At 49.5% G+C, this 23,616-nt stretch overlaps 1 protein-coding gene and 1 long non-coding RNA gene across 2 annotated transcripts; one reads left to right on the top strand and one right to left on the bottom strand.

Annotated features, from left to right (window-relative positions):
- Nucleotides 1-95: 95 nt before the first annotated feature.
- JAM3 (junctional adhesion molecule 3) lies at nucleotides 96-23,616 on the bottom strand. The gene is made up of 9 exons (XM_015883916.1): nucleotides 23,490-23,616; nucleotides 6,704-6,769; nucleotides 5,731-5,844; nucleotides 4,940-5,092; nucleotides 4,562-4,764; nucleotides 4,242-4,341; nucleotides 3,960-4,089; nucleotides 3,081-3,135; nucleotides 96-2,530 (listed from the first exon to the last, which is right to left on the bottom strand). The coding sequence occupies exons 1-9, from the start codon at nucleotides 23,533-23,535 to the stop codon at nucleotides 2,495-2,497; spliced, it is 903 nt and encodes a 300-aa protein (XP_015739402.1). The 5' UTR covers nucleotides 23,536-23,616; the 3' UTR covers nucleotides 96-2,494.
- On the top strand, nucleotides 5,838-12,451 carry LOC116654376. Its single transcript, XR_004309588.1, has 2 exons — nucleotides 5,838-10,564; nucleotides 12,328-12,451. It is a non-coding gene; the product is annotated as an uncharacterized LOC116654376 (long non-coding RNA).

Genomic DNA, 23,616 nt, shown 5'->3' with positions numbered 1-23,616 from the left:
GAGTGCTCTGAGAGAGAACTCTTCCACTGAATTCAAAGCAGAAGCCAGCAATGAGGTTACTTGATTTAAGAACAAGGAAAAACCCACAAGAACGCTTCAGAGCTCAGGTATTTATGTAAAACATTCTTGGCAAAGTTAAACGTCATACATTAGTACAAACCTAAAAATTATTCACAATGATCCAAGTTCCATCCATCAGATCTCATGAGCTGTGCTTTGGGGGTCGTCTTCCCCTCCTCTCGTTAGAGATGCCACTGTCACATTGCAGAACTGAATGATAAGTTGTGATTCTTAGTTTGCAGGCTTCCCCCATGAAGGCTGCCTTTGGCTCATAGCAAGGCTGTAGATTGTACTCTCAGAGCTACCCTGGTTCAGCCATTTACCTTCTCTCCTTTATTATGAGGATCCTACAAGCAGCACAGAAGGGTGGATGTACAGAAAGTGCAAAGGAATGTTACGCTCACTGCTGTTGTAATGATGAGAGGCAGCGTGCAGTGAATGCCACTGTGTGCCCATCTTAGGAAGGCTGCCAAAATGGAGTTGAAAAACAGCCACGTCTTGGTTATAGAAAGAAATCGCTGCCTTGGCTTTAGTTTTGCTTTCCTTAGCAAAAGGAAAAGTGGTAATGTTTAATCTAAATAGAACAAATGCAGTAATGGCATGTCCAGCGAGGCCCCTAGCAAACAAAGCAGATGAATGCAGAACGCTAAAACAAAATAACACTGACAGTCCAAATCATCAAGTATTCAAAACGCTGCCTACGGGGAGAGTGAAGACAATTCATATTGGAAATACAAGAACACTCAATTATGCTACATTTAAAAAGAAAAAAGTTCTTCAACCACAGCACAGTCCTAGTGTTGCATCCACATCTTGCAGCTCTATGCAACCCAGTGTTGGAAAGCAGTATCAACTCATGCATCAACATGAGTTTCCATTTCTTCTCTTTAACGCAAAGAGAATTAGATCGCTTTCTTTTTATTGGTTTCTTTTTTCTCTAGCTGGTAAAAGTTGCAACCAACACTACAAAAGTGCTTCTGTGTTGACCTTTTGCTTTCCCAACTCCAGAAGCAGTTGCTTGGCTATGCATCTAAACCTGTAACGTTGCCACAGCTGTCCCAGCACCATGTTAGTGCCTCAGGGAATTTGCAGAGGGGGGTTGAGCAAACATTAAAGTCACTCTGTCACCTTGTTGGAACTGAATCCCAACAGCCATCCCTGGGTTATTTCTTGCGACACCAAAAACAAAGCGTTGGTCGCTGGCAAGAAAAGTTCAATGTATAAAAAAGTCGATAGGTCCCGCTATAGATCTACAAAAACGATCCCTGAGTGACTCTGTTCTGGGTCTTGTAAGACCTCACGTGGCAAGGAAATAGCTGAGGGGGGCTGAGGAGGGAAGAGATGCTGTTGTACCTGCAGCTCTGTATTACACTGCAGTAACACCGAGCTGCTCTGACTGTGCCATAGTACAGCAACGTCTGAGCTCTCCTCTGTATCTTGGGAAGTAAAAAAATAGCCACGTTACTTAAACACGGCTGGCATCACGTATTTACACTTGAAATAGAAACGTTACCTTTTCTGAAGTAATCAAAATAGATCTTTGCAAAAAAATTTAGGATGTGGGGTTTTACAAAAGAAAAGGAGAAGGTTAAAAAGAGAAAAGCTCACAAACATCTCAGTACCTTTGCTGGGCCTTTGGGCCCATAGAAATATTTGGCTTTGATTTTCCTGTAAGGGCTAACTTAGCACACTGGGTTCTGTGCCTGCACTGTGAGCCTCAGTAAGATGCAAGAGGGAAGCCTGCTTTGTGCAGATTACAATGTGGGGTTACCTGTAAAGCAGTGAGCAGCAGCAGCCCTTCAGCCTGATGCTGCCCGTGTTTCTTGTTAAACAGAGCAATGAGGGCTCAATAAGCAACAAAAAGGGCTGAGAACATGAGTTGTGTTTGCTGTACGTGTGTCTGTCAACTAGTTGGGTGCCTGTTCACACCTGAATGGTCATAGAAGCACAAGATAATCACAAGTCACAACCTGGGCAACAAACTGCTGCGAGGACTTTCCCTTTGCATGGGTAAATGGGTAACACTTACTCTTTGCAGTCCTATTGCTGTATCAGCACCTTTTGATCCTACTAGTAACTCATCCTAGTAATGTCTATGTAATGCTGCTCCCTGGTTGCTTTGCACACTGTGGCCGTGTCCCTGCAGCACAAAGAGAAGGCAATTCCACAGGCTTCCATAGCACAGTCTCTTGGGAAGTATTTCCCTTCCTTACTCCAAGGTTTAAGGGATCCTGTTGGTGTCTCCGGAGTCAGAGAGATGCAGGTTGGGCAGTGAGGAGTTGCTTTAAACTTTGGCAAAGAAAACAAAAAGATCTACAGCTAGCTATCGAGTTCTTGTGTGTTCCAAACTCTTCCAAGCGCACTTCATTCATCTTTTGCTCTGGCTTCGAGTTCCTGGAGGTATTTGCACACTTTGCAATTTTCTTTTGGCATCTTAGATGACAAACGAAGACTTGTGCCTGAAGTCGCCCTGCAACCAAACAGTTGTGGGTGTGGGATGGATGTGGTGGCATTGCAGGCTCCCCTTATTTCCTGCTGCCCACAAAAGGCATCAGCTGTACCAGATGAGTGCTCCCTCTTTCCTTCTATCATAGCACGGTGTGGCACAGTGCTTCCTCATTCCCTATCTCTGCTAATAGGGAGAGGCTTTTTCTCATCCTAAACCCAGCCATCTATTCAAATCCCAAAAAACTCTCACTGCCTGCCCATTTAATCCAATGAAACTCATCCTAAGATGGGGGGGGGGGGGGCAAGCTATAAGAGAACTGAGACAGAGCAGAGCTGTGTTCTATAGCTTTTTTGGCATCAATCGCTTTGAGCAACTTCAGCTGCTCATCATTCCTAAGGAAATGACTCAGCCTTTAGCCTTCTGTTTTCTCCCTGTTTGAAATCCTTGTTTCTCAGTGGTGTTTGCTCTTAGAAAGTCTATAGGCCCTAAAAAAGAAACCCACCCTGGTAGTGCTCTGCCCACCCTCTTCCTCTCCAAAGCAGAGAGATGTTAAATGCAAATCGATGGTTACCTCATCATCTGTCCGGATGTAGTTAACACAGTCGGGTTTTGCTGGAGTCTTGTAGCTGAAATAAAGGAAAAGATCTTATTTCTGGGACAGGGAGTCTGTAGGATTCGAAGGGAAGAGGTTGGATTTGGACTTGGGGGGCAGAATGGGCTGAATGGAGTTGGGGGACAGAAGGAGGACTTGAGGGGCAGAGTTAGAGGTCTGGACTTGGGGGAAAGGAAGGAAACAAGGAAGAGCGGCCCAGAGAACAGAAAGCAGAGCGAAACCTCACATGGAACAAATGGATCTGGTGAGAATCCTATTTACATCCATCATCTCTTCCTCAGATTCTGCAAGAACACTGAGGCTTGTTTCTGATCTGTGGGAAATTCCCACCTTCAAGTGCTAATGCTGTTGTTTTTAACATTCTAAAAGGCTTGTTTTTAATCCCAAATTTAGGCTCCAAGTCACAGCTAGCACGATTTCCTGCAGAGAGCCAACTCTTCAGCATCCATTTGCTGTGCATCTCCTGATGCCTTGAGCTAATTGTGCAGCCAGCTCTGCTTGCTAAGTTGTAGACCTCTGCCAACAGCACCTACCTGACAGGTAACCTAACAGTCACCTATTGGACAAACACCTACTGCTATTTAATTGCGTCGGTCCCCTCTTACTGTGAATAATATGAGGATGTTATAACACAGCTCTCGTTCCCTTATCTGGTCCTGGTAGTGAGCACAGAAGGAATGATAGCAACAGGAACAACTAAAGGAACCTTTGGTGCAGTGCTTAAAGAGGGAACTGGATCCTTTAAGAACTGTAGTGTTTGGTAGGGAACTAAGAAGGAATATATCCAAGTTGAGCACTAAAATACATACAGTGAGATGGCAATGGATCCCAGCTTACCTCTCCCCACTGTCTTTGCTGTTTGCAAAGTAGCCCCTCCTGTAGGCACAGCAGATACCGAGTGTGATGAGCACCAACACCGCCAGGACCACCAGGACCCCACCAATGATCCCACCGATGTTCAGGTCATCTGACAAACACACAAACCACAACCCAGCCATTTTATGTGTCTGGAGCTAGAAAGACGCTCTAGGATGCCCCCCTTCCTTCCCCATAGTGATGGTGGTTTATTTACATTAAAACATTAATTAACATTGCCCACAATTACACAGAGCCACTCACAGACTTCCATCTCCTGCTCCTCACACTTGGCAAATCCAGCATCATTTGTTGCAATGCAGGAATAACGACCTGTGTCACCTTTGTGCACAGCATGGAAAACCTGGGGAGGGGGGAAAAAGGGTTATTTAACATGCTGTATTTATTAATAACCCTTATTTAACATGAGGGTTATTTGACATGTATTAGAAAGCAGGGCCTGAGCTGCTGTGGGGATTCACACAAGGAAAAGATTCTTTCAAAGGGGGAATTCTCTGCTTCTCAGCCAGCAAAAATAACCTGCCCTGTAACATGAGTCTTGATTCCATCTGCAGGGACATTACCAGAGTTCCTGTGGTGGGATTCAAGCTGTAGGATGAATTCTGGAGCTTGGCATTCGATTTCGTGTCCGGCGATAAAGGTTCGCTGTTGCGATACCAGCTGTACGTAGACTTGGGGTAACCTTCATTCTCGTGGCAGTGCAGGGAGGCCGTCTTACCCACAGGGACAGCTTTAGGCACTGTGCATCTTGGAGTCACAGGTTTCACTATGGGGGAGACACAAGCCATGAGCACAACAAAACGACTTGGCTTTGTAAGGTGGCTGCGCTACGAAGGCATCGACACCTCCAGCTATTTCCAGTTGGTCTTAAACAAGACCCTGTTGGATGCCATTGTTACAACAAAGCTCTTCTGCAAAGCTATCTGGACCTGAAGCCGTACCTTGGACTGTAAGCTGGATGTTTATCTCATCTATGGTTTTGGTATCAGAAGGTGCTGCCACCTCACAGCGGTACGTGGCCGTGTCCATCCGCGTGGTGTTTTTAATCACCAGTGATGTCCGGCTGAGGATTTCTGCCCTTGTTGCAAAATCACCTGATAAGAAAGAGAGAGAAAAGTGTCGGGAGAGACACACAGAGTGACTTTAAGCACCTGAATCATGTGGTTGACCCTGGAGACCAGAGGACCACCAAGGGAATTTGATGGTCTATAATGTTAAGAGCCTTTTTTCTCTGCTGTGATCACAAGGGAAACCAGTGCTGCTAAGCATAGAAGAGAATGAACTGCGAAGCAGCACCCCAGAACTCAAAAATAGGCAAAATTAGCCATCCATGTCAGCCTCAGATCTTTTGGAAGGCTGCTCTGGATGTGGCTGTTGGTCCCATTTAAAGTGAGCTCTATCTTGGAGTAGCACCAGTTGCATTTCATATGGAAAGATTGCATTTGGTCCTGAGAGCACAGACATGGAATGAACATGCAAGGAGTAAATTCTGGAGGAGATGCAGCATTGACTTCCATGTTCATCTCCTATGTAGGATCTCCCTCCAGCTCTGGGGCTCCCTGCTGAGAGCAATGAACATCTTGCTCTCCTTCCACTTTGTGCTTGGGCTGCTGAGCTCTAGTTCCAGAAGCAAACAGCAAGACAGCTACGGGTCCTTCCTCTTACAGGCTTCTCAGTTCTATCTGTTGCTGAGGCTATTTGGAAGTCTCAATAGGACAAAGAGTCTTCATACCCTGCATTTTATTGTCAAAAAATACATAAGAGGTTTCTCCATCTCGGATTTTCTTCCATTCGATTCTGGGATCCGGCGTTACAGTTGATTTAATGATACAGGACAGCTCAACACCTAGCAAGAGAAATAAAGGGAATACAGATTAATGGGCAGCAGCTGTATTTTTGTTCTGCTTTAAGCCGTCTCACACGCTGTTTTATTAGGAGATGCTGCCCACAAAGCAAAAGCCTCCTCTTTCATGTGCCTGACAAACAGAAACACTGCTGGGTTCCAGGAGCTGTTGGGGAAGATGGACTTTGGCCAGCAAAAATAATAGCTATACAGATATCAGCTATGGAGAAGAAATGAACACGCTGTTCTCTCCAGGCTCTAACGTATGGCAAACAAGACCTTATGACAGGGTGAGCCCGCAGCACTGTCCTGCTGCTAATCAGAGCGTACGATGTGAGTCAGGACGGCAGAATCTCCCTGGGTGGTGTCTGCTCATCTTCTGGTGACACATTGTCTGCCTGAGTGTCCTGGGGACCACGATGCCCAAGGGAAAGCTCAAGGCATCCCATCCCTATGGAAGGAGGCTTCGCCATCTCCATCTCCTCCACTGAAGGCAGCATTGCAGCACAGCTGAGCGGTGGCTCACCCTGTACCACACTGCTCGTCTGTCTTAGGCCCAAGATAGAAGATAAATTTCCCCAACCCCCTTTCTGTGTATTAATTGCAAGGCAACAGCCCTTCCTCCATTTGGGATCCAGTTCAAGAAAGCACTTAGGCAGCCACTTTACAACGCCAATGGCTTTCAGGGGACTTCAGCAAACTATTTCAATCAAATCTATGCAAAACCTCAAGCTCTCATCACCCCCTCACCCAAAAACCAGATACCACCAGCAACAAGCAAAGCTTTTCTCAATGGTTTGGGTGCATTGCTCCAGGCAGTGCACGGCAGTGTTGGAGCAGCCTGCAGCCCCACAGCACTCACTCTGGAATTCCTGCACCACGGGTTTGGTGTTGCTGGATGTCAGCTCCACAGCCAAGAGTCTGTAGCCTGGAAAAATAAACAGAAGAGAATAAGAAATAGCACAGCTCATAATTCACCCTGCTAGAAGCACATCGCATGTTGGGAATAGCTCTCCTCCAGCTCCAAGGCCTGACTTCCCGACATAGAAGCTGTTCCGCGCTACCCATGGCAGTCCAGCATGACGAAGTTTATTTAGGAGCTGTGGTGTAAATACAGGAAAACATAATTGTTAGAAGCAGCAATTAAAGAGGGTGATTAGCATAACGGCACAAAGCCAGTGCCAACACAAGCCACCTCCCTGTGCTTCACACTTAGGTAATAATGGGAGGGAAAGGGACATATGACAGAGGTTCCTTAAAGGAAACTCGATGTTCCTGTGTTTTTTTTCTTGTTCTTGTTTACAAGAGATCATTTTTCAGATAAGAGAAATACGCCCCACCAAATAGATAAGAGTCTGACTGAAGAACTTCTGGTCTTTGAAGGTCCCTTCTAACTGAGCCATTCCATTCTATTCTCCCATAGCCACAACACAGCTGGAAGCAGAGATGACATTACCACGATCTCACATCATTCTAAAGAATTGAAGGCTCCAGCAGCTCTTTTCCATGAGACAGGGACTCCATCAGACTCTGCCCCATCTCAATTCTCAGAGGTTATTCCCAGCAGCATCCTTCCTTTCCCACCCATTAAACACAAGAGCATTCAGGTCTATCCCTCAGGCACAAAGCAGGATGGCAATGAATTTGAGGCAGAAGCTGAGTCCTTGGGGGCTGTGCAAGAGCCTCACATTATTACACGTATTGACTGCGGGCAGAGATCAACGTGGCTGCTTCAATCACCTCTAAGCCACATTTATTCTTCTGTGCATGGCACAGGCACGCTCTAAATAACGAGATGCCTACAGCTGCGTGGCACAGAACTCCCCAGTGAGCACACAGACTGTAAAGCAGGAGCAAAACATCTTTACAGCTCTTCTCAGCATCACTTGGAGGTATCCCTTTCACACCGGTCTCTGTAGGGCTGGAGCAATTTAACACAGGCATTGCTTCCCAGCTGCCAGCACCGTGCAGCATCTGCACTGTGTCTCATAGCTCTGCTGTTGGCCTCGTCTCTTTGGTGACTGTGCTCGTGCACCCGCTTTGCGTTACATCATCCTCATAGGGGCAGCTGTCACCCTTAAAAAGTTTGATCTGAAGATGTTCCTTCAGGCATCTACGGGCCCAGTGCAAAGCAAGCAGCGAAAGCTCTGTGTTATGTAAATCCCACTTGAAAGGTCTCAGCACCCAGACTGTGCAGGAGAAGGCATGCACTCCTTCCCAGAGCAGCATGCATGCCACAACAGAGGCACCCACCAGATCTGTATGTACTGTGGGCTCAGCCAGACATATGGTTGAATCCCAAATGCCATCAGCTCTCCAAATAGACTTCAGTGCCTCGTCCTGGATTTTACAGCGTATTCTTATGGAGCTTCTTTTAGCTGAAGGGAGCCAGCCCATGCATGTTGCTGTGACTCATGGTATCTGAATCACTTCAAAACGCTGCTCTGAACCTACAGAAGAAATAAACTAGCGGCTTTATAGACAACTGGGCTGTGTTAAGCCTCCCGTCTCTGGCTTAATGCAAAGCCTGACCTTTTTGTCTCCATCCACCCCAACCTTTTATCTGCTTAAAAATTCAAGGCAGAAATTTGAAGAGGAGCTAAAATATCCCTTACGTTGGACAGGCAACGTCAAAAGGATGGCCAGGAAAACACCAAGTTGCTGCCAAAGAGGCTGCGCTGCAGCAAAGCACAGCCCTGTGCCAACGGTGCAGTTATCTGATACGGTAATTGAAGTTAATGCACTGTTAGGCACAAGCAGTAGGAAAACATGCAGCTGTATTTCAACACCCACCCACTGGAGAAACGAAAATACGCCTTTCTTGAGGTGTCCATCAGCCCTCCATTTGCAATTCAAAACGCATCGTCTAAGCCATGTGGGAATGCTGCAATAAGCCACACGCCTTGTTAAGCATCTCTGCTTTTCTGGATGGCAGGAATGCCATGAAGGTGAGAGATTGGTAGGTGTTAGAAACCCATCAGCCCAACGCTTTGTGTGTCAGCACTAACAGCACCCAGAGATGGAGTGAAGGGAGCAGTAGTGAGGGTACATCACAGAGGTGATGGGGGCAGTGGGTGTGAGACAAGCCCAGCTGACCCCAGCACTGTCCCTGCGTTGGATGTGCTGTGCAGGAAGGGAAATAGCTGTTCTATTTGTGAGAAACCCCCAGAGGGACAGCAAAGGAAGCCCGCAGTGCTGGGCTGAGCTGGATAAGAGGAGGAAGAAGGAGGCCAGGCTCTGCGTGCTGCTTGCTCTGAGGAAATGGCAGAAAACTGAAGAAACATCTGACCTCCTGCACCACAAAACATCCATCCCTTTTTCTCTTTTCAGGCTCTTTTTCCTCTTCTCTGTCCCCAGTGCATCTCACTCCTGATCCACAACTCAACCTGTGCCAGCGCAGCCAAGGTGGGGCAGGATGGGTGATAGAATGTGTTATACGAATGAGACCCCAAAAGATCATAGAGTCCTCATCAGGGTGTCTCACTGCCTTTCTCAGTGATGGTTCCTTTACATCTGCTTTCAGCCCCTGCCTCCAGACCATGAGGAGCTGGTGGTCCATCATGTGCTGATGAGGCTCTTTGTGAGAGCAAAGTCTGCACTGAGGATGGCTGGGGAAGCATCCAGACAGAGCTGCATGCCCTTCTTATACCACAGCTCTCAATGTGTAGAACAAAACCTTAACCTGTTTAAATCACTTAAACCATCACCTTCAAGACCTGACTGTATTTGCTACAGACGAGGCCCATTGGCATCCAAACCATGCACACCATCTTTCATTTTTTCCCCTTCCCTTCTTGTACAAGAGGATTTACTGTTCCACCTCCTCACCAGACAACAAAACCATTGGTACACAGCCAGCCTACGCAACCACACTCAGTTGTGAAACAAGTTGTTAGCAAGCAGATACAGAACCCTGTTAAGACAAAAGCTTCTCAAAGCAGCCTCCTTCTGCAGATAACCCTTCCTCCTCTCTCCCATGCAGGGAAGGAAGCTCAGCCATTTGCCCGATGAACCACGTGGTGCTTTCTGATCATCTCCCAAGATCTGGTTTCGTTGTGCTGGGTTGCAGTTGCAGACACGCTGCCTCCAACATCCATCTGACAAGGGCTTCTGGAGGGAAGAATTTCACAATCCTTGGTTGTGGCTCTGCTCAAGGCAGCACAGCATGTTTACAGGTGAGATATTAAGGCCTTGCATCCCTCTGCACTTGCACAACAAAACAGCCTATTCTCACCACCAGGTTTGCTCACCATCAGATTTGGATCTGCAAATCCAGAGGCCCATGCCAGGAGGAGGCATCACGAGCCACATGCCAGAGCTGTCTCAACAGGTAGGTTTCAAGCTTACTAACACCTTAGCACACACATGAACCCTTGGCTGGGCATGTTGAGCTTGGATATTATCTACCAGTAGGTTCTTGTGCTCTCTTCTCCCTAAGAGAGCATGGATGCTTTAGGAGAAGCAGCAATGAACCAGGTTGGCAACCTGCTGAGATTCCCGTTGGCAGAGCTTCCCCATGACCACTTTCATCTGTTACTGGGTTTTACATTCATCAGTTAATCTTTGGTCTTCCCAGATGCAGTGTCCCCTCCAACTCAGCCCCATTTCACTGGAGGAAGACGATGAGTAAGGAATACAGTATATCAGCATGCAAAGGATGTATGACTGTGAGATCTGGAAGAATGCCTTACAGCAGCGAAATTAAAGGCTGGGAACAAAAACGGTGAGCACTAAAGGGAAGCAGGGATATCTACACATGGCAAACTTGAAACCAACCCTTCCTGCCTATTCCCACTTGCCTTCCATTGTTTCCCCGGGCAGCCCCAAGAATTGCCATACAGGCACATCCTACGTTATTTCTCACTTCTGCAAGTCCCCTTCCTCCTAAAAGTGGCAGATGCTGGTAACCAAATTAGTGCAAAGTGGGAGGGAACCAGCTGATAACTGCGATAAGAGCCAGAAGCAGCACAGTGGTCTTCCTCCAGTCCTCTCCCTTCCTCCCAGCTGGGCTCCCATTCCAGCAGACAGATGTTAGTCTTTGGGATGGAGTCAGGTCATTGATACACAACAGGGAGCAGTGGCCAAGACCAGGGAGACAGAAGAAACTAATGGGGAAAGGGACAAGTTCCATTTGGGCTTTTCTTTAACCTAATGGCCTTGTGTGGGAGTTTGACTCCAGCATTGCAGAGAATCTCATAAGCCAAAGTGACGTTTTCCAGGCTGAACGCCAGCCAGCACACAGCCCTGCTCAGCAGGTATTTGACTTTGGGAACTGGGGTGCTCCCTACCTGCCTGACCCCGGCTTTTGCTGAGGACACATATATCAAATAGCTGCCTGGAATGCAGAGGCAGGAACTAAGCGGATATGCTATCAGCACCAGGCTTTGCAATGCTCTTTAGTGTCTGGCTGTGTCCCAACCATCAATACAGAGACTCGCAGGGTTTTAGCCTATAATCCTCTATTCCTCTGTCTGTGACTCTAATCTCCTGATCCCCCCTGTTCTCCTCCAGCCTATAGCTTGACCAGCAAAACACAGATCTGGCCTTCTGCTTATCAGAGCCCAACAGTGTCATCTTCATGAGGAAAATGGGAGATGGGAAGAGAGCAGAGATATCAGAGCTGGGAGAAGGGAAAAAAGGCAGGAAGCTGTGTGAGCTATGGGCATGAAGATGGCTGAGCTCTGATCCATGCAAGCGGATCTGAAGAGACTTACCTTGTCAACATCAGCCAGCACAGGCTGCAGAGGGAGGTGTGCTGCAGAGTGCAAGGCATGGCCTGAAGGAACATCACACAGGCAGCCTGGGTGAAGTCAATGACAAAGCTGAGGGACTGGGTGCAGGGAGAGCATCATTAGGGAGATGCTGGCCTGAATGAGCAGGAGGAAAGCAGTGTAATGTCAGAGCAAGGGAGGAGAGGGGAGAGTCATTCCCAACCTGGATTCCTGACCAATAGAGCGGAATAGAGTGGAAACAAACTTTGGCACGGAGAAGTTAAAAGACTCCATGTCCTGGGGGAGCTGAATGAGCCACACGTCCGAGAACCAACTTCTCCCAGCCCCTGACTTTGTTTTTCTCCTCGAACATATCTCACTGCTATTTTTAGCAGAGCATTTTCTCAGCCCAATGCTCCCAGCTGAGTGCTGCTCAGGGGCCCTCGTCCCAGAGAGGCACAGCCCGGCAGTGTAAGGTTTGCTGCTCCTGTCCCACCATCCCTGCTGGCTTTGGGGTCTGCATGTCAAGCTGTCAGCAACGTCCTGGCATTCCCCATGTATGTGGTGCAGGCAGGGTGATGCTCTCACACACAAGGGGCTGCAATCCAAAAGCAGATGAAGAAGAGGGTGGGCTGAGCTGGTAACCATCCTCAGGCTGGTATTGAAGAGTCTGAATGATGAAGAATGGCAGGAAGGAGATAGAAAGAAATGATTAGGCTGACATTAATAGCAAGATTTGCTTCTCGGTGCTAAAATCTATTTGGGTTCCTTCCAGCACCTCCAAAGGAAACAGTGGAAACCTTTTGTTCGTAAAAGTCACAACTAAAATCGGACTGGATAAAGCTTAAGGAAATACCTCTCAGAGGACAACCCTGCCTTGGCTGCTGGAAACAGATGAGGTAACTCCCTTCCTCTCCTCTGGTTCTCCCAGGCCCCTTGTTTCTCCTCAGCCAAAGTGCTAACCTGGCTGCCAGGCCATTGCCCGGCTGCTCAGCCTGCAGCACAAAGCTCAGGATAACCATCCATGTGCAATTAGTGATGCGTCAATTAATGTCTGCGACACTCAGCAGGGAAGCAATGCTTGTAATTTCTTTTATTTCCAGCTTGATTGAATACCTGCCTGCCAGAGATGGGCGCATAAATCAAAAGGCCAGACCAGGGCACACGGGTGGACAAATTGAATACAGCAGGGATGAACCCCCGGCTTGTCTGTGCTAATGTGCTCTTACAGCTTTGGGAAGCCCGGCTGATTGAGAGCTCTGAGTGCTGTGAATGGAAGGCAGAGCAGCAGCAGTCGGTCACAGCAGAGCTGCAGCCGAGTTGGTCCCTCTAACAATGGCCCCTTCTTGGTCAGTGTGTGTCGCCTGCCTGTCCTGGAGACATGTCAATGAAGCAAACAGATTGGGAACATATTTGCTCTCCCTGCAGCAGCACAGAAGCCAGCCCTGACAGAGGAGAGCAAGCTGGGCTCTTTTCTGCTCCTTCTCTCAGTGCCAAGTTTTCAGCTCTGCTTGAAACCTGCGGCCGGGTTCTCCTTTGGCAGGAGAGAAGGGAGGAGACAGGCAGGGTCAGGAAATACTCAGCTTTCAGCTCATGCTTGCAGCAGTTGGCTATGAGAGAAGGCAGCAGACTGACACAGCCACACACCTCCAAAAGCCCCATAGGAGATTAAATCTGGCACTGCACAACTTCACCCTCCTCTCCAGCTACGCTTAAACAAATGGACCCGAGAAGACTATTCACCTGGGCAGCCCACAGATGCAGCACGAAGGCTTGTCCTTCCAATTAGAACCTTCAGAAAGTTCCTCCAAGCCCAGCAGGAGTCCCAGGAGCTCAGAGCCCCTCTATTGACTTCCATGCACACGTTCAAAGCCACGGGCACTTAACCTTTGAGGCTCCCTTGAAAATCCCAGCGACGGCATTTCATGGATGAGTATGTTTCCCCTAACATCTGCCCCCTGTATCAGATGCTGCCAGAACCTCTCTCCTGGCTCTGCTCCCAGCTGGAGGACAGACAATGGGCATCTGAATGCAGTCTCTGCTTCCCCTCCCGAACAGCCTGGGGGGGTGATGGCACATTGGAGCCAAGGCAGCCTGAAAGCACAGCTTGCCAGCCAGCCAGCGACAAGTCTCTCCAGGTCATGGCCTGCCATTTCTCTCCCAGTGCAGCTGAACCACTGGCTGCTGTTGTTCCTGGACATCCAGGTCAGCTTTGCTGGGCACTTAATCCTGGCAGCATCCAGCTGACCACACTGAGTCTCTGCAGCACACTGTTGCTGTGTTCAGCCTGAGCATGTTCTGAATGGGGCTGAAGTCATCTCACCTGCTGGGTTTTGGGCTTTGCTGGCTAGAGCAGTGGGTTACAGACCTCTCCTGCATCTCTCTGCCATGCCAGCTCCCTTGGAAACACTTAGCTAACACATAGCTCCTAAAGAGCTATGGCTCTGTCTTGCTAGAGATAGCAAGGCTGCTTGCATCCCAGAGCTGTTCAGCCTGTTTGGCACTGCTGCTGCTTGGGAGACAACACCAGAGTGAGAACAACCTGTCTAGACATCAGTTACCTTCCATCAAATCCCACTGCCACATCAAAGCACTGCTGCAAACAAGCCTACAAACTGGCTAAGTAATAGCCCCTGCACCAGCCAGAGGCAGCCAGATCCATCCCATTGTGCTTCTCTTTAACCCAAGCTCTTCTGAGAACAGGAAGACATGGGATGGAACATCTCCTCATGGGACCAACAGAAGTGAGTGGGAAGTCACAGCAGTTCAATTCAATGCTTGGGAGACCTCGAACTGATGGGGACAGCGGTGTGAGCAGTTCTAGGTCCCTTGAACACAAGTTACATGCAGTCAATGCTCTGGGGAAGCACCTGAAGCTACCATCATCCCTATGCAGCCACTAAAACAGCACCATCTAGCTCATTATTTTAACACGGATCCTTTGAAATAGTCTCCTGTGTGAGAGGCAGCTCGGAGAATCCTGTCTGGCTTTCTTCTATCTCAGGCAGGAGCAGACTTTATTTAGCAGACTGCTGCTAACAGCTCCGTCTCATTAGTCAGTGTTTAGGGAACCAGGCTGCAATTGTTCTGAAGCCTGGTGTTGCAGAAAGCCTTGCTAATGAGGTCTAAAGGAGAGATTCCTCCTGACAGGGCCACAATGACCCAGAAATCCTACTTAATTCCCAGTCAGTGAATAGTGCTGAGTAACAGCAAGGTGCAGAGGCAATGGGGGCTGATCGCAGGGCCAGCATGTGGCCTCTGTTCACACTATGGGCTGTGATGCAAGAGCTCCAGGGTACAGCCCAGCGCTGCTCAGCTGTGTGCTGGTTGCCCAGGCAGAGCAGCCAGGAGTCTGTCAGGCAGATAAATGGGGATTTGCTATGGGAAGGTTTGCAGCCTGGTCTGTGAAAGACGTGCCACCATGTGCAGAGTGCACACAGCGCTAGGAGTGGAAATCTCTGCTCAGTGCAATAGGAATGATAGGATTGGGCAATCTGAAGCAGCCTGGCTGTAGTTGGGGTTCTGCTGAAACCTCCTCAATGGCAGCAGCTGGAAGTGAGCTCCGCACTGCAGCAGGGTTGGGCTCCTCTGGATCACGCTCCCTTACAAACCATGCCAACAACTCTGCCAAGACCCTGACTCAGCAAGCTCAGCTCTTACCTTTGTTCCCAGGCCTTGTGTGCCCCACAGCTCCCAAACTCCATCCATGCAGCTACATCAGCCTGGGGAGCAGCATCCCCTGCCAGGCCATGGGCTCACTCAGGTGCTGAATCCTCAGGTGGATGTGGGATCCAGCAGCTCTGTGTGCCCTAGAGGTGCTGTTAAGTTCTGCCATAACCACTACTCCTTATTTCCTCTAAGAAAAAATGCAGCAGGCTGGCACTGCCTTGGTCCACAGGCATTCCAAACCATCAAGTGGTTTGCTTTCAGCAAGCAGAGCAAGTACCATGATGAGGATCCCCTTGGCTGCATGGCCCAAGGCCAGCGAGGGGAGAAGATGAGGTACAGGGACCCAGCTGGAATGCAGCCTGCATGCAGCTGACCTTTTAGACCACCCCCAATAAAGATTCTTGCAGGCATCTGCTTGCCACCTGTCTCAGCCAGCAGACGAGGGACTAAAGCAGGAATTCTGGGCTTGAATGCACAGTCTGTTAAAGAGTGGACTAAAGACTCTCACCCACATGAAGCTCTTGCTGATGTACGCTCCGTAACAGACCCAGTGCAGAGGAATGCATGTGTGTAAGGCTGCTACTCCCATACCACAGATGCACCCCCCATCAAACCCACAAAGAACTGCTGCTCCAAAAAACACCAGCCAAAATGGTGTCTAGAGACAGTCTTAAAGTGACTAATGATCTGGGGAGCCTCTGTTTCTGAACGCCCACTCTGAGATGCTTGGAAGGAGCATCATTTCAAAAGGCATCATCTAAGATCACTGGCCATGCTGGACCTGTTTTTGGCCCTCACGTTGAGTTTGACTGTTTTCCAGCTGACACCTCAAGCCAAACTCCTTCAATGTCAGCTCCAGAAGAAGGAATGGCTCCGAAGCTGAGCTCGTTCTGCATCTTCCCTGCTCTGCTGGCACAGGGGAAGGATCTGCCTTGGAGACATGAGGAAAAGCCATATGCTGTGAAAGGAAGGACCAGCTTTATTTTACCAGCCTGTGTTCCCACCAGAAATGTGCTTTAAAGGCTGCCTTGCAAAGTAGGAATTAAATCCAAAGGTGTCTATGCATCTTCCTTGCTGTCATCCCATTATCAGTCATCTCCATCCTGCTCCCAGCCAGAAGATGAAAGGTTCATAACACCACTTATCTTCCCACTTAAGAACATGCTTAGCAGCTTGCTGCTAAAGAAGAGCATACTGAAAGCCTGGGGAAGCAGCTGTAAATTCTGCAAATGGGTTCCCTGGCATTTCTTTGAAGGAGATACTACTTCTCAATGAAGGATATGGAAAGGAAACCAGGGAGGGAGGAGAAAAGGGAAGGCTTTGTAGCAAAGAAAGACTTGGTGTCAAGAACCTGAAGCTGAGTGACAGATGTGAGACGTATGGCATGTGTGGGTCTCAGAAGTGCCCCAAGGATGAGCCAGGAATTAAAAAGCCCTGGGGAAATATTTCAGCAGCAAAAATTGTTTGTCACCAGACCACAAGAAGCTCCGAAAACACGTTCTCCTCAAGATTGTGCAGTGCTACAGCCAAGGGAAGGGATCCTGTTACACCATGCAGGCAGTAGGGCTGGATGCAGCCCAGCTCCAGCTCCAACAGCTGAGGCCAGCTCACTGCACGAGTCCCCTATGCCTATCATAAGGGATAAGCTGCTGCCTCATCTCTCCATCTGACCCTCACCTCCTCTCTTCATTGAGCTAATTGTCATCACAGCAAACCTGGGGCCAGCTTGCTTTGCTCCACGCTTAGCAGCTGAGTCAAACCCTCAGAGCTGCCAAACAGACTCTGTTCCAAATGTATGCAGAGCTTTCTGCATCTCGAGGAGCCTGCAGCACAGCACCACAGCCCTGCCCTGGTGAGGAGAACAATTGCTATTGTGGACCAACAGCGGGCAGCTGGTGGGCAGCAAGCACGACTTGCTGCTTCACTGGGGAGAAGCCCCCAGGCTCTATCGTGCTTACAGAAATGAGCTGGAATCTGGAGGTCCTTCCATCCCCAGCAACCCAGAGCTGCTGACTTACCAGCCCTGCTGACATGGGGCTCAGTGTCAACCAGCTCAGCTGTTAACATGGAGCACTGAAGATGCAGTTGGTAACTAGAAGAGGGAGTGCCTTAAAAGCTGTTGCCAGCCACAGTGCAGACTTCAAAGGGCTTATCTTTGTGTGGGAGAGCATGCAGTGCCTGCAGGCAAGGACAGCTGTTTGGCCAGGCCCATCAGAGGACTTCTGAGGGTACCTGGTTTGACCCTTCCAGCATGAGCAAGGCAGGCTTGGAGGCGGAGCTCTGTGCTGCCCTGTTATTTATGGGATGCTGAAAACTGGCCAAAATGAAGGGAAAGCACCAGATACATTAGGATGCTCACCAGCTCATATAGCTGGATCTGCCTGAGGGAGAGCACAGAAGATCCAGGCAGTGATTACAAAGCACTCTGGCTTTCATCTCCAGATCAGCAGTCCAAAGGCAGCTCTACCAGCACTGACCAAAGCACAGCCAACTCATAGTGACTGGCTGCTGCACAAGGAGATAAGGCATCGCCTCCTCATTCCCTGAGAGATCAGACCAGCCCCATCTATTCACTATGTGCAACCTCAGCAGAGTAGATAAGACCAAAGGAACACACAAAGCAACGCTTCCCCTGCTGTAGGAGCTCCTCTATCAACAAGTTGACTCATGGTGGTTGCAGTCAGCTTGTTTCATGGCACTTGTGTCCATTCCTGCCAGCAAATCATTCCTGCTAATGAGGGGCTGTGTGTTATTCCTCTTCACTTGGCTGTAGGTCTCTGGACACCTGAACTACACCAAATCCCTCTCCCAAAGGTGGAGGATTCCCACAGGGCTGGTCCAGAGGGACAAATGGTTGTGCAGAGCTGGGTATAAAGAAATATTTAACTCCAAGCTTTTGCAGAGATTAATGCAGAAGAAAAAGATTAAAGCGAAGATTGAAGGGTATGTTAAAAATAGGTGTTGATAAGATCCTTTGGGGGGGGATAAAAGCTATTTTGCAGAAGCCACAAGAGCCAGAAGACGCTGAAACACCTTTCCTGACCATAAATAGGGAAGCTCCAGGAAACCATTCAACAGTGTTAGCAGCCAAAGCGCCTCAGAAGGAAGTCCATTAGCAGGCAGCAATCTCCTTAATGGATCCTCTGGGTATGTGGAGGGCTGCCTTGCCTATGGATGCTCCATTCTGTCTGCTGCTGTGATTCAAGAGTTGTTAGTGCAGCCATAATCATTGAATACTGTAAGGAATGCTGCTAATCTTTCAGGAAGCCCAACAGCCCGATGAATGGGGATGTAAATTGGTGCAGTGAGGTGTTGTTTGCTTCATGCAAACCATGCAAGGCTCATTGGGTGCCCTGCATTTCTTCCCTTAGAAGCAGAGCAGCCAAGCTCCAGCCCACCTGCAATCTGCTGGCCCTGACCAAGGACGTGCCCCAGAGGTTACAAAGGTGGGGATTTTATTCTAAGAGGCCGGGGGTGTTTGAAGCACGGCCAAGTAATGGCTACAAATCCCCTGAGATTTCCGTGGATTTCTGCAGCTCAGCAGCAAATCTCACCTAGGCCACCAAAATGGGTTTTTAATAGAGCAGCCCAAAATCTGCAAGTGCTGAACGTTGCCAAAGTGCTGCCTTTACAGCCAGATGCCAAAGACGTGGCAAGTTGCTGGCAGGTTGCAGTTTGCAGGCTCTAAAGGGAGCCAGCTGCTTCCAAATGAATTAAGAGGACTTATTAAAAGGGCTTTTTTTCACCCAGAGGGTGGTGATGCTGCAACAGGTTGCCCAAGGAGGCTGTGGATGCCCCATTCCTGCAGGCATTCAAGGCCAGGCTGGATGTGGCTCTGGGCAGCCTGGGCTGGTGCTGGTGACCCTGCACATAGCAGGGGGTTGAAATGAGATGATCATTGAGATCCTTTTTAACCCAGGTCATTCTGTGATTCTATGACTCTTACAAACCTGCTGATCTTATTGTGCCTTGTAGTAATCAAGGACATCGATGGGAGCAGGTTAGGATGCGTTCTGGCCTTGACTCTGAAATCCAGGGATTTATGATTAAAAAAAGAAAGAAAGAAAAGCCCATGTATGAACATGATCTGAACAGAATTTAATTTCATCTACTCCATCCATTACTGCTCTGAAACCTTCATTTCCCCTTGTAGCAGCCTGCGTTAAGCCCCGTGCCCCGTCCTGCACTGGGGCACGACATAACCCAGTACACAGAGCTGTTTTTACTGACAGCTGAATTCTTTCTTCTTAATTATTTCTGTCGGATTTCACTTATTTAAAGAAAGAAGAAGCTGCTCCAGCATCTTCTACCTTGGTTTATATTCTGCCACTTGTCAGGTTTGCAACACGCAGCACCAACCACAACTTCTTTGGACACCCAACGCAGCAGCAAAGCTTTGAGGAACACCCTCTGGAGCCCCTCACTCTGCTCTATCAAGGAATTTGGATGCTGCTCTAATGAGAACTGGGCACCAGCTCAATTATGCAGCTGTCTGACTGGTCTGAACTTCCAAGCTGCGTGGTGGACAGCTGAAGCCCATCAGAGGAGTCACACAAAGGCTTCTTACAGTGAGAGGCGCAGCAAGGCAATCAAAGGCAGCTACTGCTGAGCTCAAGTGCTAACAGACCCACAGCTGGCTGTTCTGGGGCAGGAAACTCTTCCTATCACTCTGAAGGGTGATAGGAAACACAGACCTGAGCTGCCCATCTGAAAGAAGTCTGGATTTCTTTCCTTCTCTCTCTGCTTGTTTCAATCCATTCTGTCCTCCTGACACTGACAACCTGCATTTTCAGCATGGGAATATGAGACCTCAAGCACAGCACCTATCTCCTCTGCCCCAAACTGCTGGCACAGCCATACCCACACAGTAATCCAGCCCTGTGGGTGAAAACAAAAACCGCATCCAGAGCATTCATTAGCTCAATTAATGCCATTAAGTGGTTCTAAGGCTGCAGCCTGACTGAGAGAGGTTTCTTGGCCACTGCATGGGGCGATGCTCAGAGCTGTCATTCCCAGCCATTTCCAACAGCACAACACTGCAGATACAATGGGGAGCAGACAAACACACCCCTCATCGATTGGAAGGAGGTGGTGTGACTCATCTGCCAGCTGATAGTGAAGCTAGATTGAGCGTGCAATTATCCTCATTAATTTCATATCGTGAGTTCATCTGTTTTCTAATACACACAGCGGTTTCAAAGCAGACCATCATCATCTGCATGGAGAGGCACGTTCATCTGGCTTTGTGGGACTTGGGATCCTGCACAAATGTTGCTAACTCCTTCTCACCTCTCCCAATCTGCCTGGTAAGGAGTGATGGAGCTCCTCGGCTCATCAATGCAATCAACCATGAAGCATTCTTAGCTCTAAGTGTGCAACAGGAGGCACTGCAAAGAGCGAGAACGCGGGGAGCACAGCCTGCAAGAGAAACTTAAATCATCAACCATGGGAGCTGTGGGGGAAGCAATTAGCGAGTGGGGAGCTGGCAAAAGATGGGGGCAAAGCAGCAGGAGAAGCAGAGCGGGGCCACCTGCAGCCATTGCCTGTATTTGTGAAGCTGGCTGCAGCAGCTCGTGCTGCTGTATTTGATTGTTTAGGTGAGGTCTGGCAGCACAACCTGTGTTCCTGGTGCAAACCCTCAGTGTGGGGATGGATGAGTGAAAAACAACCCAGCAGGCGGGGAGACCCGGAATTCAACTCTTAAAGGAAAATAAACACATCAGTGAGGAAGCAGAGTTCACTACCAGGGCAGCATCTCCATCCTCTGCTCCTTCTCCCTACAAAAACCCCACATTTTACTCTCTGGATCTACTTGTGCCTCAATAACCAACTAATTCCTGACAGCATTCCAAGCAAAAAGGAATGCGCTGGTGTCACGTTCTTTGTCAACAGCTGTAAAGCTGATGGGATCCAACAGCTCTGCGGTGGTGGTGCCTGAATAGGAACACCAAGCCCTCCCCAGGAATTCTTTGGAAGACATTATTAAGCATCTGATTTTGGCACTGCTCTCGGAGCTGATGGTCCTGCTTTCTCACTGCCTGCTGAAAGGAAAGCATGGCTGCAAATAGCTCCTATCAGCAAGGAACAACATCGGTGCTGCAGCAGGGCCAGCAGCGTTTGCACCAAGCAATTCCTGGTGCTGACAGCTGAGTGGGAACAGTTGTTGGTGGCTGGGACAGATGGACTTCATAGCTTACACAAAGGGAAGTAAGGACTTCTGTTTGCTAGGTTGAGAAATGGCCTTTGCACAATTCAAACCTCAGAGATAAATCAAAGGGAGATTGGAGCACGCTGAGTTTGGCACCGCAACGTGCCAAGGACCTGCCTCCCCATTGAGGACGTGCTTTTATTTTCATCAGGAAATACTTGTGAATTTTGGGAAGGGCTGCACAGCTCTGCCCTCAGTCTGACACGTGAAAGCTTCCAAATCCAAATGCTGGAAGGTTGCAGCAGAGGCATCGAGGCAGGACGCACCATAGATGTTGCTTACAAGCTCTGCTTTCCACCACTGATGCTGATAATTTCCGCTAGCATAATTACGGCCATGGCATTTCCCTCATATGCAGAATCTTTAGATGCTTTTAGTGCCTGGAGCGGGGTACACACTGCACTCTCCATGCTTCACTGCCTTCTGTGCTGTGGCAATGTTTTGAGGCCATGACCAAGAGTTGGGTCCATTCTGGATAGAGAAGCACAGAGGCCATCCCTGCTCTATAGTCTAAGAAGCACATTGAGCTCCTAAAGCAGTTTTGCAGCATCTCACTGGCCTTGTTGCCTTCCTTCTCTGCCAACCAGTGGGCTGGCATCAAACACAACCCTATGGGACCACACAGCAGCAACCCAGTGCACCTTTAATGTAGGATTCCTCCCGGTTCACTAATATGACTATAGTGCAACCAGGTGTGAAAGCAGCGGGGTCTGCCTGCATTCAGCAACTCCTGCCTGTCCAAAGAAGCACCCAAGTAGCTGCAGCTCATTTCCAGGCTGCTGTCTTTTAGGCCGCATTCAACAGGATGCTCAAGCACTGCTCCAGCACAGAGGGAGGAGAGGAAATGCCCCTTGAGCCCAACTGCAGGAGAAGCTGAGTGAAATCTGCTGTTTTTCCTCACTCAAATGGAACACCCAGATCCAAAGTTGGGACCTGGATGACTGTGATGCTCCGGGTACTCACAGTTCAGCCTCAAACCACAGCAAAGCAAACAGAGCCCCCCAGTTGCACTCCTCATCCCAATGGGTGCTGCAGTGGAACGGCTGTATCTTCTCACCCCTTAATTTTGGAGGGAACAGAGCCCAAATCTTAACTTAATTCAAAGCCCCAACGTCTGAAAACCATTAGGGACTGAAGAATTCCTTTGTCCTTAGATAAACTGGCTGAAATATTTCAATGCACTCCAGTCTCGAGCTGACCCAACGCAGTTATTTGTGTGCACAGCCCCGTGGATCTCAGTGGCTGAACTTTCCAAGTCAGTTGCTGATTGGCACTCTGACCTCCCTCCATCCCTTCTCCTTCTGTCGCCTGCCTGGAAGGGGGGAGTGGGGGGTGGGGGGCAATGGGAGCCCACCGGCTGCTGTCCCCCCCTCTTCATCCCCCCGCTATTAATAGCCAGACAACAAATGAGCCCGAATTCATTCCTGAGCGGAATTAGCAAATGTTTTTGCAATTAAAAACTGCAAACATTCATGCGGGCCCCCGGAACAATAGGAGCCTGTGCCTCGGCTTGAATAGGGACCAGTGTCCGCCCTGCCTGCCTGCCGAGGCTGCACATTCCTGGCACCCTCAGCCCTGGACCCGCACCTCGCTGAGCTGCTTCCCCCCCCATCTCATCCCATCCCACAGCTCAGCGCCCTTTGGGGTCCTGTTTGGGGTAGAGGCAGCGCATCCTTCCCATCACCGCTCACCCCGGGATGGGACGGCGGCAGAGCATCCTCACTTCGCCGGGACCCCGATGAAAGTAACACATCCCTCCTGTTCCCCACGATCAGAGCAGCACATCCCCTTTCCTCTCCGGGTTATGGGCAGCGTATCCCCCTCTGTCCCCGGCACCAGCGCACCGCGTTCCCAGCCGGGACGGCGATCAGGGCCGTCTCTGCTCGGGATGGCGATCAGAGCAGCGCATCCCTTCTTTCCCCGAGCTCGGAGCGGCGCATCCCCGTTCCCGACCCATCTCCGCGGCACCGCATCCCTTTAACCCCCCCTCTGCGCATCCCCCCCAGACCCCAAGGACCCATCGGGCATCTCCGGGCCGATCTCCATTGCCCGGCACTCACCGAACAGGGGCAGCAGCAAGAGAAGCGCCGGCCGCCGCAGCGCCATGATGGGGTGTGCGGAGCTGAGCCCTGCGCTGAGCCTGCGCACTGCCCCGACGGGGGGAGGATGATGAAGGGGGGCGGCCCG

This window comes from Coturnix japonica, chromosome 24, assembly GCF_001577835.2.
Source record: "Coturnix japonica isolate 7356 chromosome 24, Coturnix japonica 2.1, whole genome shotgun sequence".
In the NCBI taxonomy this organism is placed as follows: Eukaryota; Metazoa; Chordata; class Aves; order Galliformes; family Phasianidae; genus Coturnix; species Coturnix japonica.
The sequence above is the reverse complement of the archived record's forward strand: the minus strand, read 5'-3'. Positions and strand labels throughout refer to the sequence as shown.

Coding starts and splice junctions, on each gene's coding strand:
- JAM3 (XM_015883916.1), bottom strand. CDS start 23,535: ATGGCGCTGCGGCGGCCGGCGCTTCTCTTGCTGCTGCCCCTGTTCG. Junction 6,770..23,489: donor CTTGCTGCTGCCCCTGTTCG/GTGAGTGCCGGG, acceptor TTATTTTTCCAG/GCTACAGACTCTTGGCTGTG. Junction 3,136..3,959: donor AGCAAAGACAGTGGGGAGAG/GTAAGCTGGGAT, acceptor CCTTTATTTCAG/CTACAAGACTCCAGCAAAAC.